This window comes from Meleagris gallopavo, chromosome 2 (genome assembly GCF_905368555.1).
Source record: "Meleagris gallopavo chromosome 2, MGAL_WU_HG_1.1, whole genome shotgun sequence".
Classification (NCBI taxonomy): Eukaryota; Metazoa; Chordata; class Aves; order Galliformes; family Phasianidae; genus Meleagris; species Meleagris gallopavo.
Genome location: NC_139405.1, coordinates 15854551 through 15866748, shown reverse-complemented (window position 1 = coordinate 15866748; position 12198 = coordinate 15854551). Strand labels below are relative to the sequence as shown.

At 44.8% G+C, this 12198-nt stretch overlaps 1 protein-coding gene across 5 annotated transcripts in view; it reads left to right on the top strand.

Moving 5' to 3' along the window:
* Positions 1–2131: 2131 nt before the first annotated feature.
* Positions 2132–12198, top strand: part of ATL2 (atlastin GTPase 2) — a 37762-nt gene continuing 27695 nt past the window's right edge. For 2 of the 5 annotated variants that reach the window (XM_085219092.1, XM_085219093.1), the window contains exon 1: positions 8213–8339. In XM_085219092.1, the coding sequence (XP_085075218.1) occupies positions 8228–8339 (112 nt within the window). In that variant the 5' untranslated portion in view covers positions 8213–8227. The other 3 variants (XM_085219094.1, XM_085219095.1, XM_085219096.1) reach the window with 3 other exon arrangements.

Here is a 12198-nt window from a genome sequence, read left to right as displayed (position 1 = left end):
CTGTGGGAGCATGGTTTCTATAGCTTGGGTGGCCTTCACATGGAAAAAGAAGACAAGGTGTCTTGCAGGGTTTGTCCTAGCTCTGAGGGGAACATGCTTGACTCTTTGAGCAAGCCTGAGATCTGGGTGGATTTCTTAATGGGAGACTGTTTGGAAATCTAAGTGACGTGGCTCCCTCAGTGATTTCTAGTCAGATAGCAGATCACTGTCTGACCAGAGCAGAGCAGCCACTGCTCCCCAGATATGTTTTGTTGCTTAGGGGGCTGCCAGAAGTCCACCTTTATCTCACAGCTGGCTTTCTTCAGCTCTGTCTGTACCCCTCTGCAGCCTGGAGGGAAGGCTGAAACTGGCCTTATCATTCATTTGGATTCTAAAGCTCCATGCAAATGAGGAAAGATATTACTAAGCTCAGTGCCTCCGACAGAAACCTCTCCAGCTCAACCCAGGACCCTCAGCCCTTCAGGATGCGAGACTGCCCTGTTCCCCAGTGCCAGCACGGTGTTTACAGTGACTCAGGTAGGTGGTGGGTTTGCTGATTTGTCACTGCACAAGTTACCTTTCACAAGCAGCATACAGGTTAGAGATGGTGACAGAGCCTAATTTTATATGGAAAAGTGTAAAGAATCTGAATCTGATCTGGGCTTTCTCAGTATGAAATCAGTGTTTGGCTTAAGAAGTTTCAGTACTAACTCCTTGCTAGCCTGGTCAGAGGCAAGCAGCAAGCAACTGGGAGAGTGGTGAAGTTGGGGATCTTTGCAGACAGGAATATGCAAGTCTGCAGTCCTGAGGCAAAATCCTCAGCTTGGAAAATGTCTCCTTTCTTCGTGTGAACAGAGCAGAATTAAGGTTGAGCTTTCTGACCTCTGCGTTCTTCATATCTGTTCTCACGTTACAGCAGCAGTAAATCCTGCTGCATGGAATAGAAATCTATCCATCTGTATATGCAGTATTTCAAACTCTTCTTTGCATGAACTCTTCTGGACTTGATCAGAAATAAGACTGTTTACTAGCAACAGAACTTGGAAACGTCTTTATTGTTTTTTATTTTTTTTCCAACTCCTTAGATTCATACTGAGCTGCTGAATCTTAACTATGTCATACTAACAGGGTTTCTGGCTTTCAACGTGTTTTACTTCAGGGCTTTTCCATTTGCCTGATCTATGTATGTCTGAAATACCCCCAGATCCCTCCTTTCTTGAAAGTCACAAATCCAGAACTTGTAGAGTGTGTTCTGGTTTCTTTCTGATGTCAGGAAAGTGTGCCTTTTGACTTGGGCTGAGGTGAGAAGGACAGGCAGTGACGCACTCACTTTCCATAGCAAGCTGCCACAAATAAGTGGGGGATATTAAACTGCAGAAGGCCAATGGCACTGTTTTCCTCTGCACTTCTATACAGAGCATTCTGCTTCCATTTGTGCGAGCTTAAATACAGCATAGGAAAATCCTTCTTGTCAGTTTCACAGTGACTCGTACAAGCCACTGTTCTCCTTCTGCAGTGCTCAGCTGCTGTGGTTATGCCATCTCTTTCCGACACTGAGCTGCTGGAGGCAAGGCCTGTCAGTGTTGTGCTGGGTCTCAGTGACACAAAGCCCCTTATACCCAGCTGAAAGCAGGGTGTGCAGGTTCAGAAGGCGCTCACTGGGGCCACAGCAGAACACATTGGTTTTCAACCTCGTCTGACTTTTCCTTCCACCTGTTTAGGCATTGGTGTTTTTAGCTTGCTGCCACTCAAAGCCGCGTCCCCAGAACCAACTCAGCTAGCATAGCTCAGGACCCTGAGAAGGGTAAGGTCTACACAAGGAGCGTTGCTGCACTCAGATGGGTTTCAGCAACGCCGCTGCCCGCCTCACGAACTCATTTACCACTCAAATGTGACCTCTACCAACAGGCAACCTCGCAGGCCTAAAGCCTTTCCGCAGCCAGTCCGCACAGCTGCTGGGCAGAGCCAGGTGCTGAACCGCACAAGGGAGCCCGAAGCGGCGGCACCCGCTCTGCCCTCCCTACGCCGAGACAGCCCTCTCACCCCTCGGGGCCCGTCAAACGCAAACCGCGCATGCGCTCTTCCCCACCCGCCACCGGCAGGGCTGCGGGTTGCGCATGCGCCGTCCCTCCCGCGGCGGGCAGCCGAAGGCGCTAGGACCCGCATCCCGCGCGCCGCCGCCGGGCGATAAAGGTCTCGCGGCGGAGTTCTGACGTCACGGCGAGTTAATTTTAAACCCGGACAAGATGGCGGAAAGGGACGCGGCGCGGCGCGCGGGGTCGACCCGCCAACGGCCCGAGCCGGCAGGTAGCGCAGCCCGCCGGGCGGCCGGCGGCGGCGGGGACCGGCAGCGGGAGCTCCGCCAGGGCCGTCGAGGCCGCGCGGGGCCGGGTGGCGGGAGCCGTCCGCGGGCGGCACGGGGGAGGCCCCGGGTTCTCCCCCCTCCTCAAAATGGCGGGGGAGGCCGCCAGCCCCGGCGGGGTGAGGGCGGTGGGGGCCGTAGCGCCGTTCCCTTCGCCCGGCCCGGCGCTCGCTCCCGGTGGCGGTGACCGCGCTCTGCCCGGGTCCGCCGCTATGCAGGGCGGAGAGGGGCTGCGGGCTCGGGGCAGCCGACCCCGCTCATCGCTGCGGCACGGCCGACGTGTGCGTGGCCGGGAATCCGGCGGTGGGCTGCGGGTACCTCGGGCCGCCGGGGGCCGAGGGAGCTCTGGTCGCCTGGCAGGGCGGACGGCCGCTCGGCCCTGGGCCGCTCTCCGTGCGGAGCCCGTGCCCTGCACCGTGCTCGCTCCTAACGCGTCTTCTGGTAGCGATGGGACGTGTTTCTACTTGGGGCTGAGCCTCAGATGGGCTGGTGTTTGCGCAGTGTGGGGTTTCTTTAATACATATGTACATCTATATGGTTAGCTCTCAAGGATATTTTAAACTTCAGAATGTAGGTCTGCATTACTGCATGGATGGGGACTATCACTGGGGCTGGCAGAGTTAGTACTAGCTTAAACACAGATATCAATTGCATCAGGTTTTAGTGCTACAATCAGATGCTGAGCTATTTGAACAACTTCTAACAACTCTCGCTTAATTTGGAAGCAGAAGGGTGGAACTAAGCATGATTAAACAAAGCTAGCAGATGCCATGTGGCAGTATTGGTTCAAATTGCTTCTTCTGCAAGCCAGCTAGGAGCTGGGAAGGCTGACAGTGCTGTAAGCTGGCAGGTGCAGAGCTGCTGTTCTGACTTTCTTATAGGGGAGGGGTAGGAGAAAGCTACTGAGCTGTTTCATTGAAGTTGCAGTGCTGCCAGATGCATTCAGAGATGGAAACTGAGGATGCGATGCCGCTTGGCTACTTGGTGTTCTGTTTTCCATTCCTCCACTCCTAGTGCTGTTGAATTTTATTTGATGGTTCTGTCTGTATTTTCAGTAGTATGTGGCGTAATAATCTTAAAAGTATTGGGTTATTGCTTAACTTGCACAGGGTCAGAAGTGTAGCAGCACACATGTAATAAATGGCCTTTAAGGTAGCTGTGTCATCATTAGTGAGGGAAACAAGAGTATGTCACTGTTAAGTTGCTTAGGTATTTTAGGAATGGAACAACATAGCTGAGAGGGTCTGCATGTAAAGATATGGGTGATCCTTTCATGCCTGCAGAATACCTTTCTGTACAACGAAATAAAGCAGCGTGGAAGATTAGAGTAGTTACAAAGAAAGATAAGTAACAGGAGAGGCCTATAACTGCTTCTGTACCATTACTAAACATTACTTTACAGCTGTTATGTTCTAGCTTACAGTAAAGCCACTCATGATGTTACAGTTCTTTCTCAAATAATAGCCAGAGCTCTGTGATATTTCATCTGTGAGTCTTTTGAAAGCTGAGTGTAGGGCTGAGGAAAGCTGCATTCTTTCCTTTTCATGTTGTTCACCTGCCTGTAGCTTAAGTACACTTCTAGAATAGTGCAGGTAAAGCTGTTCTATACTGGAACTGTTGTGGAAGCATTCCTTTAAGCATGGCATACTCTCCTAGATCAGAGAGGCCAGGCTGCCCTTGTTTATTCCAGGTGGTCTGGAGTGCCTGAGCCAAGTCTTGTGGGGCTGCTGATACTTCTTGGGTACATTATGCCAGCTGTGGTCCCCATGTATCAGTTAAATATCCGTGATTAACATCTGCTTATTGACTGGACTACTAAGGTACTGCTGAATGGAGCAAGGCATGATGATACAGGAGTGATTGGTTTCTCTTCTTGTCCTGGTAAGAATAGGAGTGCAACCTCAAGCTGGCTAGGCTGGATAAGTGCAGGTGTGTGTGGGAGGGAAGGAGGGTTGGGGATTTTTCTCTGATGTAATAGCAGGGTGCTTATCTCCTGATGGCTGTGTTGCAACCCCTCTGACTTTGAGTTTTGTCCAGCTGTGAAATCAGATGTAACAAATGCAGGTGAACTGTTTTCTGTGTTCTTCGGTAGTGAAATGTATTGATGTGCTAGTCTCCAACAGTACTTGGGTCACCAGTTTTACTTGATCACTGTGATAACTTGTTCCAACTTCGTGCTTGTTCTTAGCAAACTGTTACACATTTTTAGCACAATCCATAAAGTAAGTTTTAACTGTTCCAAGGACATTCGTAAGGAAAACTGCCAGGTTTCACATCAAACTTAACTGGAAGTCAGATTAAAGTTGTTACTGCACTGCAGATGCAGACAGACCCTGTCCTGGCAATGATTTTTGGGCTGCTGGCATGGCAGTCTTTGAGTGGGAAGTTTTCAGCTTTAATACCAGGTGGAATTGTGTCCTTGTTTTTGTTGTTGCTGTATGCTGTGTTTATAATGAGATCTTCAACTTGCCAGTCTGAGTACGCTTTGCCAAAGTTTTGCTAAATTCTGTCTTAATGTCTCAAACTTGCTGTACTAATTGTTGACATTGCAGGGTTTTATCTTACCTCTTAACTATGTAAGGTGAACGAGGAAACAAATATTCTATGAGCATCTGCTTAGACTTGCAGAATGTGTCATTTGTAGCAGTCAGAAGCTTTCAAAAGTAATTACATGCATAGTTTCTTAAGACTATTCTTAGTGGAAAATGGTTGGGTCTATTTCTCAAAACACTTCCAGCAACCCAAACTTTAAACTTGAGCTGTCTGGGAGGAAAGATGAAAGTGGCTTTCCCTGGTTACAGAAGGCTGTTTGTGACACTAAGAATATTATTTTGTTCTGGAGCAGATTTGGAGGTCAGAGTGCTGTAAAGCTGATTTACGCATGGATTAATTTGTGGTGTTGGGAATTGTCTATGAAACAAATAGATCTGTTCTGTGAGTGAGTTTAGGGTACATGTGAACATCACTAAGATTGATGTCTGCAGTTAAACAGAACAGCAAAGTGACGATTGATATGAAGCGAGTTATTCCGTTAGAATAAGGATTGTAATGAAGTCATTTCTAGCAATAAATTAACATGTATTAGGGACTAATTTTCTGAGAGCATTGATGCCTGACTTGTCACTTCTGTGTATTTCTGAAAGGAATTACTACATTTTTATCTAGTGTTCATTTTCAGGAGAGGAAGACCTTATGTGCTTGCTAAATATATGTTTTGGAACACATCCAGTATAAAAATCTGAGGAATTTAAACTTTGGAAGTCTTTTTTCTGTCCAACCAGGAAGCCTGAAATGAACTCTGCGGGACAGATTTCCCACTCTTAAGTCTTGATTGACTGTGTTTATCTTCTAAGACTTGAAGATAAGGTTCATTACTTTCTGTGGCTGCACAAACAAGTTACTGTGAGATGATCAAGAGCATAAAGTAATGCCAGGCAAGCACCTACCTGCTGCTGTCTAACTGGAGTTGTCACTGCTGCAAAGAAAGGAACTTGCCCTCCTGTCTCCTTTTGGGAGGGAGCATATGCGTGCTATTACAGTGCTATTGATGGCATATTCACCCAGTGAGTTACCTCCATAGCAGGTTGTTCATATACTTATATATTCAAAAGCTATCCAGTTGCCTTGTGTGGAGTTGGTCACTGCAAGCCGCTGCTCCTACATACAGATATTACTCCCTGAAGTAACAAAGCCAGTTGGTTTCTCGTTCTGGTGTGAGAATAGTGGTAGGTCTCAGTGCTCATTATGACTTCTGGAGTTGAAATAAGCATTTTCTGACTTTGACCATTATTGCATTAACTGAACAGAAAGTAGCTGCCTCCTGTTTATAGCTGGAAGATCTTAAGGCAAAACATTTGGCACCTAAGATGGCATTATTGAGTCATGCGGCATCTAGAGCAGCCTGACAAGTTACCTGAATGAATGCAGCAAGCCATGTATGGGAGGTCTTGTTGGTGCCTCCTGGTGAATGCTTGCACGGAGCTAATAGGCAATCGAATATATGGAAATGGGTTATGAAAGACCAGGATTTGGAGGTATTTTGTCCTGCTCTTCACTGTTGCACAGTAATAGATGAGGGAACAGCCAGAGCTTTAAAACCATGCTGTGTTGCTCTTGGAAGACTGAAATAGAAGCTAAACTGGAAAGACAGAAAAGTTGAGGACTCAAATTAATAAAATGTACAGGTTACAGACATGGAGTTTAGAATATAATTTAGAATGTAATTTTGAGTAAATTGAAAGCAGAATGTGGTTTGATCTTATGCAGTTGTTGCTTAAGTGGGGTGAGGATCAAGATTCCTGTCAGTAGTTACTGTCAAACTGTAATATGGTCATATTGAATTTATAAGGTTTTTTTTGGGTTTCAGTACAGTATTTGAAGTGGCTTTTGAGCAAAGTGTTGTATAACCATTCCAGCACAACAAGGCTTTTTTGTGTTTCTTTTATTTGGCTTCTATACAGTTTTCAACCTGTTGCAGAATGTATCAACTGCTTGTACTGACGTGTTAGGATTAATTCTTGTGTGTTGTGTGTACTTGGAAAAACTGTTCTTGCCTCTTATCTTCTCAAACAGGGTGGTACTGGTGAGTGGAAGAATAACCACGGTTATTTTAACCATCTCTGGAAGTCCAGTCCTGTGATATTACAGCCTGTAAGCTTGAGTGCTGTGTCTTATTCCTTTCCCCTGTAACCTTGTCTGTGTTCACAGCTCCTGAGGCAGATGTAAGAAACGCTCCTCTGGCTTTTGCTTGTGACTGTCTCACTTTGTCTGTGTAGTGAGATCTTGTGGTCTCTTGTGGAACCTTAGATAACTGGGGGAAGTGAAAGATAACATTTGTAAATCCTCTGCTTAATGCAGAAATCGGTATAGTACTGATTTCAGGGTGCGAACAATCACTCAAAGTACATGAAATCACTTGGGAAGTTATCTTGTTTTTTTAAGAGAGATGTTTTCTTAAACTTTCTAGTTTGGAATAAATCTGAAGGAATTGTTTTTAGTAATGCCAACAGTGTTACTCTAAGCCTGGCCTGAAAATTGCCCTTGAGGCAGTTATCACATATCTTTCAGGCAGTGAAGTCTTAAGGTTGCCACAGGGATAAGGGAGGAAATGCAGTACAAAATACATAAAAGGAAATGTTCTTAAACGCTGGTGCGTCAGACTGATTAGTACAGGAATTGTTTGGGAAAAGGGCATTCAGTAATGCTTTTAGGGGCTGGGGCAACAAACTGGGCTATCTTCTAGAACTAGTAGTGCTACAGAAATAAGTGGCTTTCTGCAGATGTGCCTAAATACCTTCAAGTCCTACCAGAAATCCTACTTGTTTGAGAAGAGCCTTGAAATTCAGCCTCTTGCATTTAAAGAGGTTGGAAGTTGGCTCATGTGATACACTGAGACTCTAAGAATAACACTCAGTCTAAGTACTTTGAGTTGCAGACATATCACTGTTTCATTAATCAAATATCAAACTGAGCTGTTTGGTGATGCAAACTGTTGCCGATTTCTCATTCCTGTAGTGTACTAGAACTGACCACATGAAGCCTTTGTGAGATCTAAAAAAGCAACACACTGCTATCTATCCCTGTTTTGGTTCTTTTTGTAAACTTGGACTTATCTTCCCCCTATTTATCCTCTACATGCTCTGAAGAAGGATTTCCTGAAGCCACAGAATGGCATCGCTGAATATGCTCTGCAGAAGAAAACTGTTGACTGCTGAGATGTTAAACATTTAGTCTGCAGACAGTCACATATTTCCCTCTTCCTTTACCCAAGTGAAAGATGGCTATAAAAGTGTACTTCCGACATACAGCAGAAAAGTAGTTGGTTTGCCTGGATGTACTCACACTGAGAACTGGAAGTAAAGAGAAGTAGTAACTTGCTCCCTTTACATGTTGTTTGGATCAGGAGAATGGTGTGGCTTGCTTTTCATCTGGGATTATCATCATCTTCCCCCAGCGCTGTACTCTGCTGAGCTTGACTTTCACAACCCTTGGCATACAGGTAACAATGGCATTTACTGTTTCAGAAAAGTGCTATTAACAGCAATGTTCTTGTTCAGGCTCTCAGTTATCACAGAGGCTGCTGTGGTAACAAGTGTTGGACAAGATGGTACAGAGCATTAGGTAAATAGGTAAGTCTGGAGCCCTTTGAACTAATGCAAAGGTGCTTGTTGCGTGGCACTGAGATACTGAAGAGAGAAACTTTTACAGCATCCTTATGACAATTTAACAGCTGCAATTTCAAAAATCACGTAGCGGAGACTGCTGTTAGCAGGCTGAGTGCATTCAGTAGGTACGTTCAAGGGCAGCTTCCTCCAGTGCAGGAGGACTGGGAGACCTCAAGGTCTTCCCACCAGTTGCACAACCTAACCTACCTTATTGATAAAACTGAAGCTGGTGTTTAATTGCATATACAGAGGAGGGGAACCTGTTAAGTGACCATTAAAAAAGTATTGGTTATCCGAATCTAAATCTGTGCTCTTTCAGCTTGAGACAAATCTTTGGCAACGCAGTGTCTGATCCTGTTACAGCCCAGTTGTCTACCCTTCTTTGCAGCATTATCATGTATCGTTGACTTACTACATGAACATGCTTCTTAAATGCACTTCAGCTTTTTGGGGATGGGAGAAGTCTTCCAGCTTGCCTAGGCTATAATCACAAAGCCAAACTTGCCTTTTGGCACCAGTGCTGAGTCAAGCAGCTTGTGCCTCCCCCTCACTTGTGCTGTGCACCCTACAGCCTCTGAAACAGCTGTACCAGCACATCACTTTGTGTTTCTTCAAGATAAGCTTTTGTGGGGACCAAGGACAGTGGTGCCAACTCGGATGGCAGCTGTGCTATACGGTTCAGCAATACGGATGAACTAGGCTCGGATCAGATAACAAAGTTGCATAGCTATGCTGTTTGTTTTTCTTCACCTCAGCTACTTGTTGAACTCTTACAGCTTGCAATCCAATATGAATTACTTTCTACTTTTTCTGCTGTCGTATAATTTAACTGGTTTGCCTCTTAGCAGAGTTGGATATGTGGCAAAGCTAGCAGGAAAGGCTGTATATTGGTGCTGGAAATGAGAAGGAGTGGGAGAGCCCACGTGTGAGTGGGAGGTTAAAGCTCAGTCATGAAGAGGTGGCAGGGAGGGAGGAGGCAGGTACTGGCACTGTCTCCTTGGCAAGAGAAGTGTACTTCGAGTTGTTGTCTTAGCAGAGGAGTTCTGTGCAGCAGCGACGATGTCTGGCGGAGACTCAGCAGTGGTGGAGAGTGAGTGTGGGGTTCTGGAGAACTTGGGCTCGATGAGGTGCTGTATCACCTATTGTGGCTCAGCTGCAGAACTTTGATAGGGCAGCCCAGGGCTCTTTCTGTGCATGGTTAGCAGTGGGGACTGTGAAAACTGTGTTGTAGCCTTGTGAAAACAGTTTCTTCTTCAGTGCAAAATGTGTTCATTTTGCTTTTGTTTCAGTTCTCCCTAAAGTGGGATTTGCATGGTATGCTTTATTTTCTCCTGTTTTGATTCTGCTTCTTGTTCTGAGCACTAACTTTGCATGCATTTTCCCCGGTCATGCTTTGGTTTCACCTGGTGCATGTGTGTGTTAGTGATACTGCCAGCTTAAGAACCACTTTCCGTGACATAGAGGGGGGAGGGATTGAAATACCCCCTCAAGATTTCTGAAGGTAGTTACTATACACATTTTGCAAGGTATGTGATCTAGAGAAGGCAGTTTCTTAATGTAAATGCAGTTACTTCCTGTACAGCTCTTAGCTCTTTGAAATTTAATGTGGAAGTCTGTAATAAAACTAAATTATGGCATTCCATGCTGGAAAAGCTGGATGGGAGGCTTCCTAAGTTACGTGTTTTGAACGGAAAGCAGGAAGCTGGGTGTAACCTGGAGACTGGACTAAATGATCATTTCTACTTAGAAGGTTCAGATCAAAAGCATGAGCGGGGAAAAAAAAAAACAACAAAAAACTAAAGCCTCTTTGAATTGCTCTTTTTCTTAAGCCTGTTGGTATTCCTACTGACATCTTGTTTATCGTGAAATGAATATGAAAACTGGCCCTCTGACATAGCTGCTTGTACAGCCCAATTGAGCACTTCCTTGAGCTCTTCTGTGACCGCAGTGCAGATGGGGCTGGTGGCTTAACCTATTCTGGCTAGTAATCTAATGATCAAACATGGGATAATTGCAGCTGGCATTTCTCACCTTATCTTATCTCCCTATCTCCACTCAAAACTGTGGTTTGGGGCAGCTAATGATTTTCTGAATTAGTATCTGCTGGTGTGAGAGAACTACATATAATGTATGTAACATGTAATTACAGCCTAAAATGATTAGAAAATGCTGCTTGAATCTTCTAGGATGAGCAGCAAAATGAAATAGTGTCATACTCTAATCTTCAACTCTGTCTGTAATGGCCTACAAGGATCCAGTTAGCCTGCAGTGTTCGTACACCTTTCACTTGGCAGTGTTAGAATCCATGGTGGACACAGGCATTGCCACATCTGTTACATGCTTGTTCCCATCCTTAAGAACTTGGATGTGGTGAGAAAGGGAAGAAAAGGTTAGTAATTCTGTGTACCTTAGTCTTAGTGTTCTGAAGTAGTGTCCTTTGAGGGGGCTGGAAAAATGCTGATAAACCTTTTTGTAGGTAGAAATCCTGTTGTACTCTCCAGTGATGTGCTAATAATAGCTGTGGTTTTTAGGCAGAGAGGAAGAGGGCTGAGGAGCATGCTTTGTCACTATCACTACCGTCCAAGTTTTTCCTTGTAGCTATGGAGAAACATCTCTCTGAGTTCATGATGTGCTTTCAGGAAAGCAGTTCTTTCATATACAGTTTTTTGCTACTTATTTTCTGAGACTGAGTTCGGGGTTGTGCTGCTTCTTTCTTAGCCTTTGCTTCTTGGTGTTAATGAATATAGCTGAATTGGAAGGTTGACTTTTCTTGCTCATCATTACAGTGAAGTCCCCCTTTAGCCTCTCTCTCCCCTTAAATGGAGAATTCAAAATGCCAGCTTACAAGTACTTCGACTGGGGATGAGAGAGCTGACTGCTCCTCTGCATGTGCTGATCATTCAACAGAGGAAGCAATTTAAAGCACTTCAGGAGTAGACAGACCTATTGTCTGATTAGTTATTTAGGTCATTGGAGTATCTTTCCCTCCCCTTTGCTGGCAGAACTGTAGCTTCAGGTGTTTTTTTTTGCTTCTTCTAGTACTTTATGTAACAGTTCTAGATCCCTCCCTCAACATCCCATTGCCCCGAAAGAAGAGAGAGAGTTAAACATGGCTTTCTTCCCTCTCCCCCATTCTCCTCTGTCAGTCTTATTGGGTATCCAAACAAGTCTTTGGAACTTAGCTTGTCAGTCCTATTTATAGCTGAAATATTCAAAACATTTAATTATTTCTGGCCTTAAAATGAGCTACTTGGCAGTATTTGCTAGTCAGCAGTGAGAAAGCAGTGATGCATTAAGTTCTGCAGCAGCCCCTTAACTTTCATGTGGGTCTTGCTGTGAGTTAACTGCATGGAGTAGGACTGATGGAGAAAGGGAGGATTTGGGCTTAAATCTAGTTGTTGTTTTTTTTTATAATTTATTTTTATAGTGGATCTGTCAGGTTTTTTTTTTGTCTTTTTCAAATAAAGCTTGAAAGTTAACCTACTTTTTTTTCTATGCTCTGGAACTTAATTTACACCTGCCTACGCTCTCCTTGGTTCACTACACCAAAATGAGAAACATTTAAATAATTTGTTTCCTTTCTCTCTAATGAAAATTTCCTAGGTAAGCTCTGAGAGAATGCATTATTTTTAAATGTGGTGCAATGATTTCTTCATAAGATCTTGTTTTAAGCTTTTAATTAAAATTGCAAGC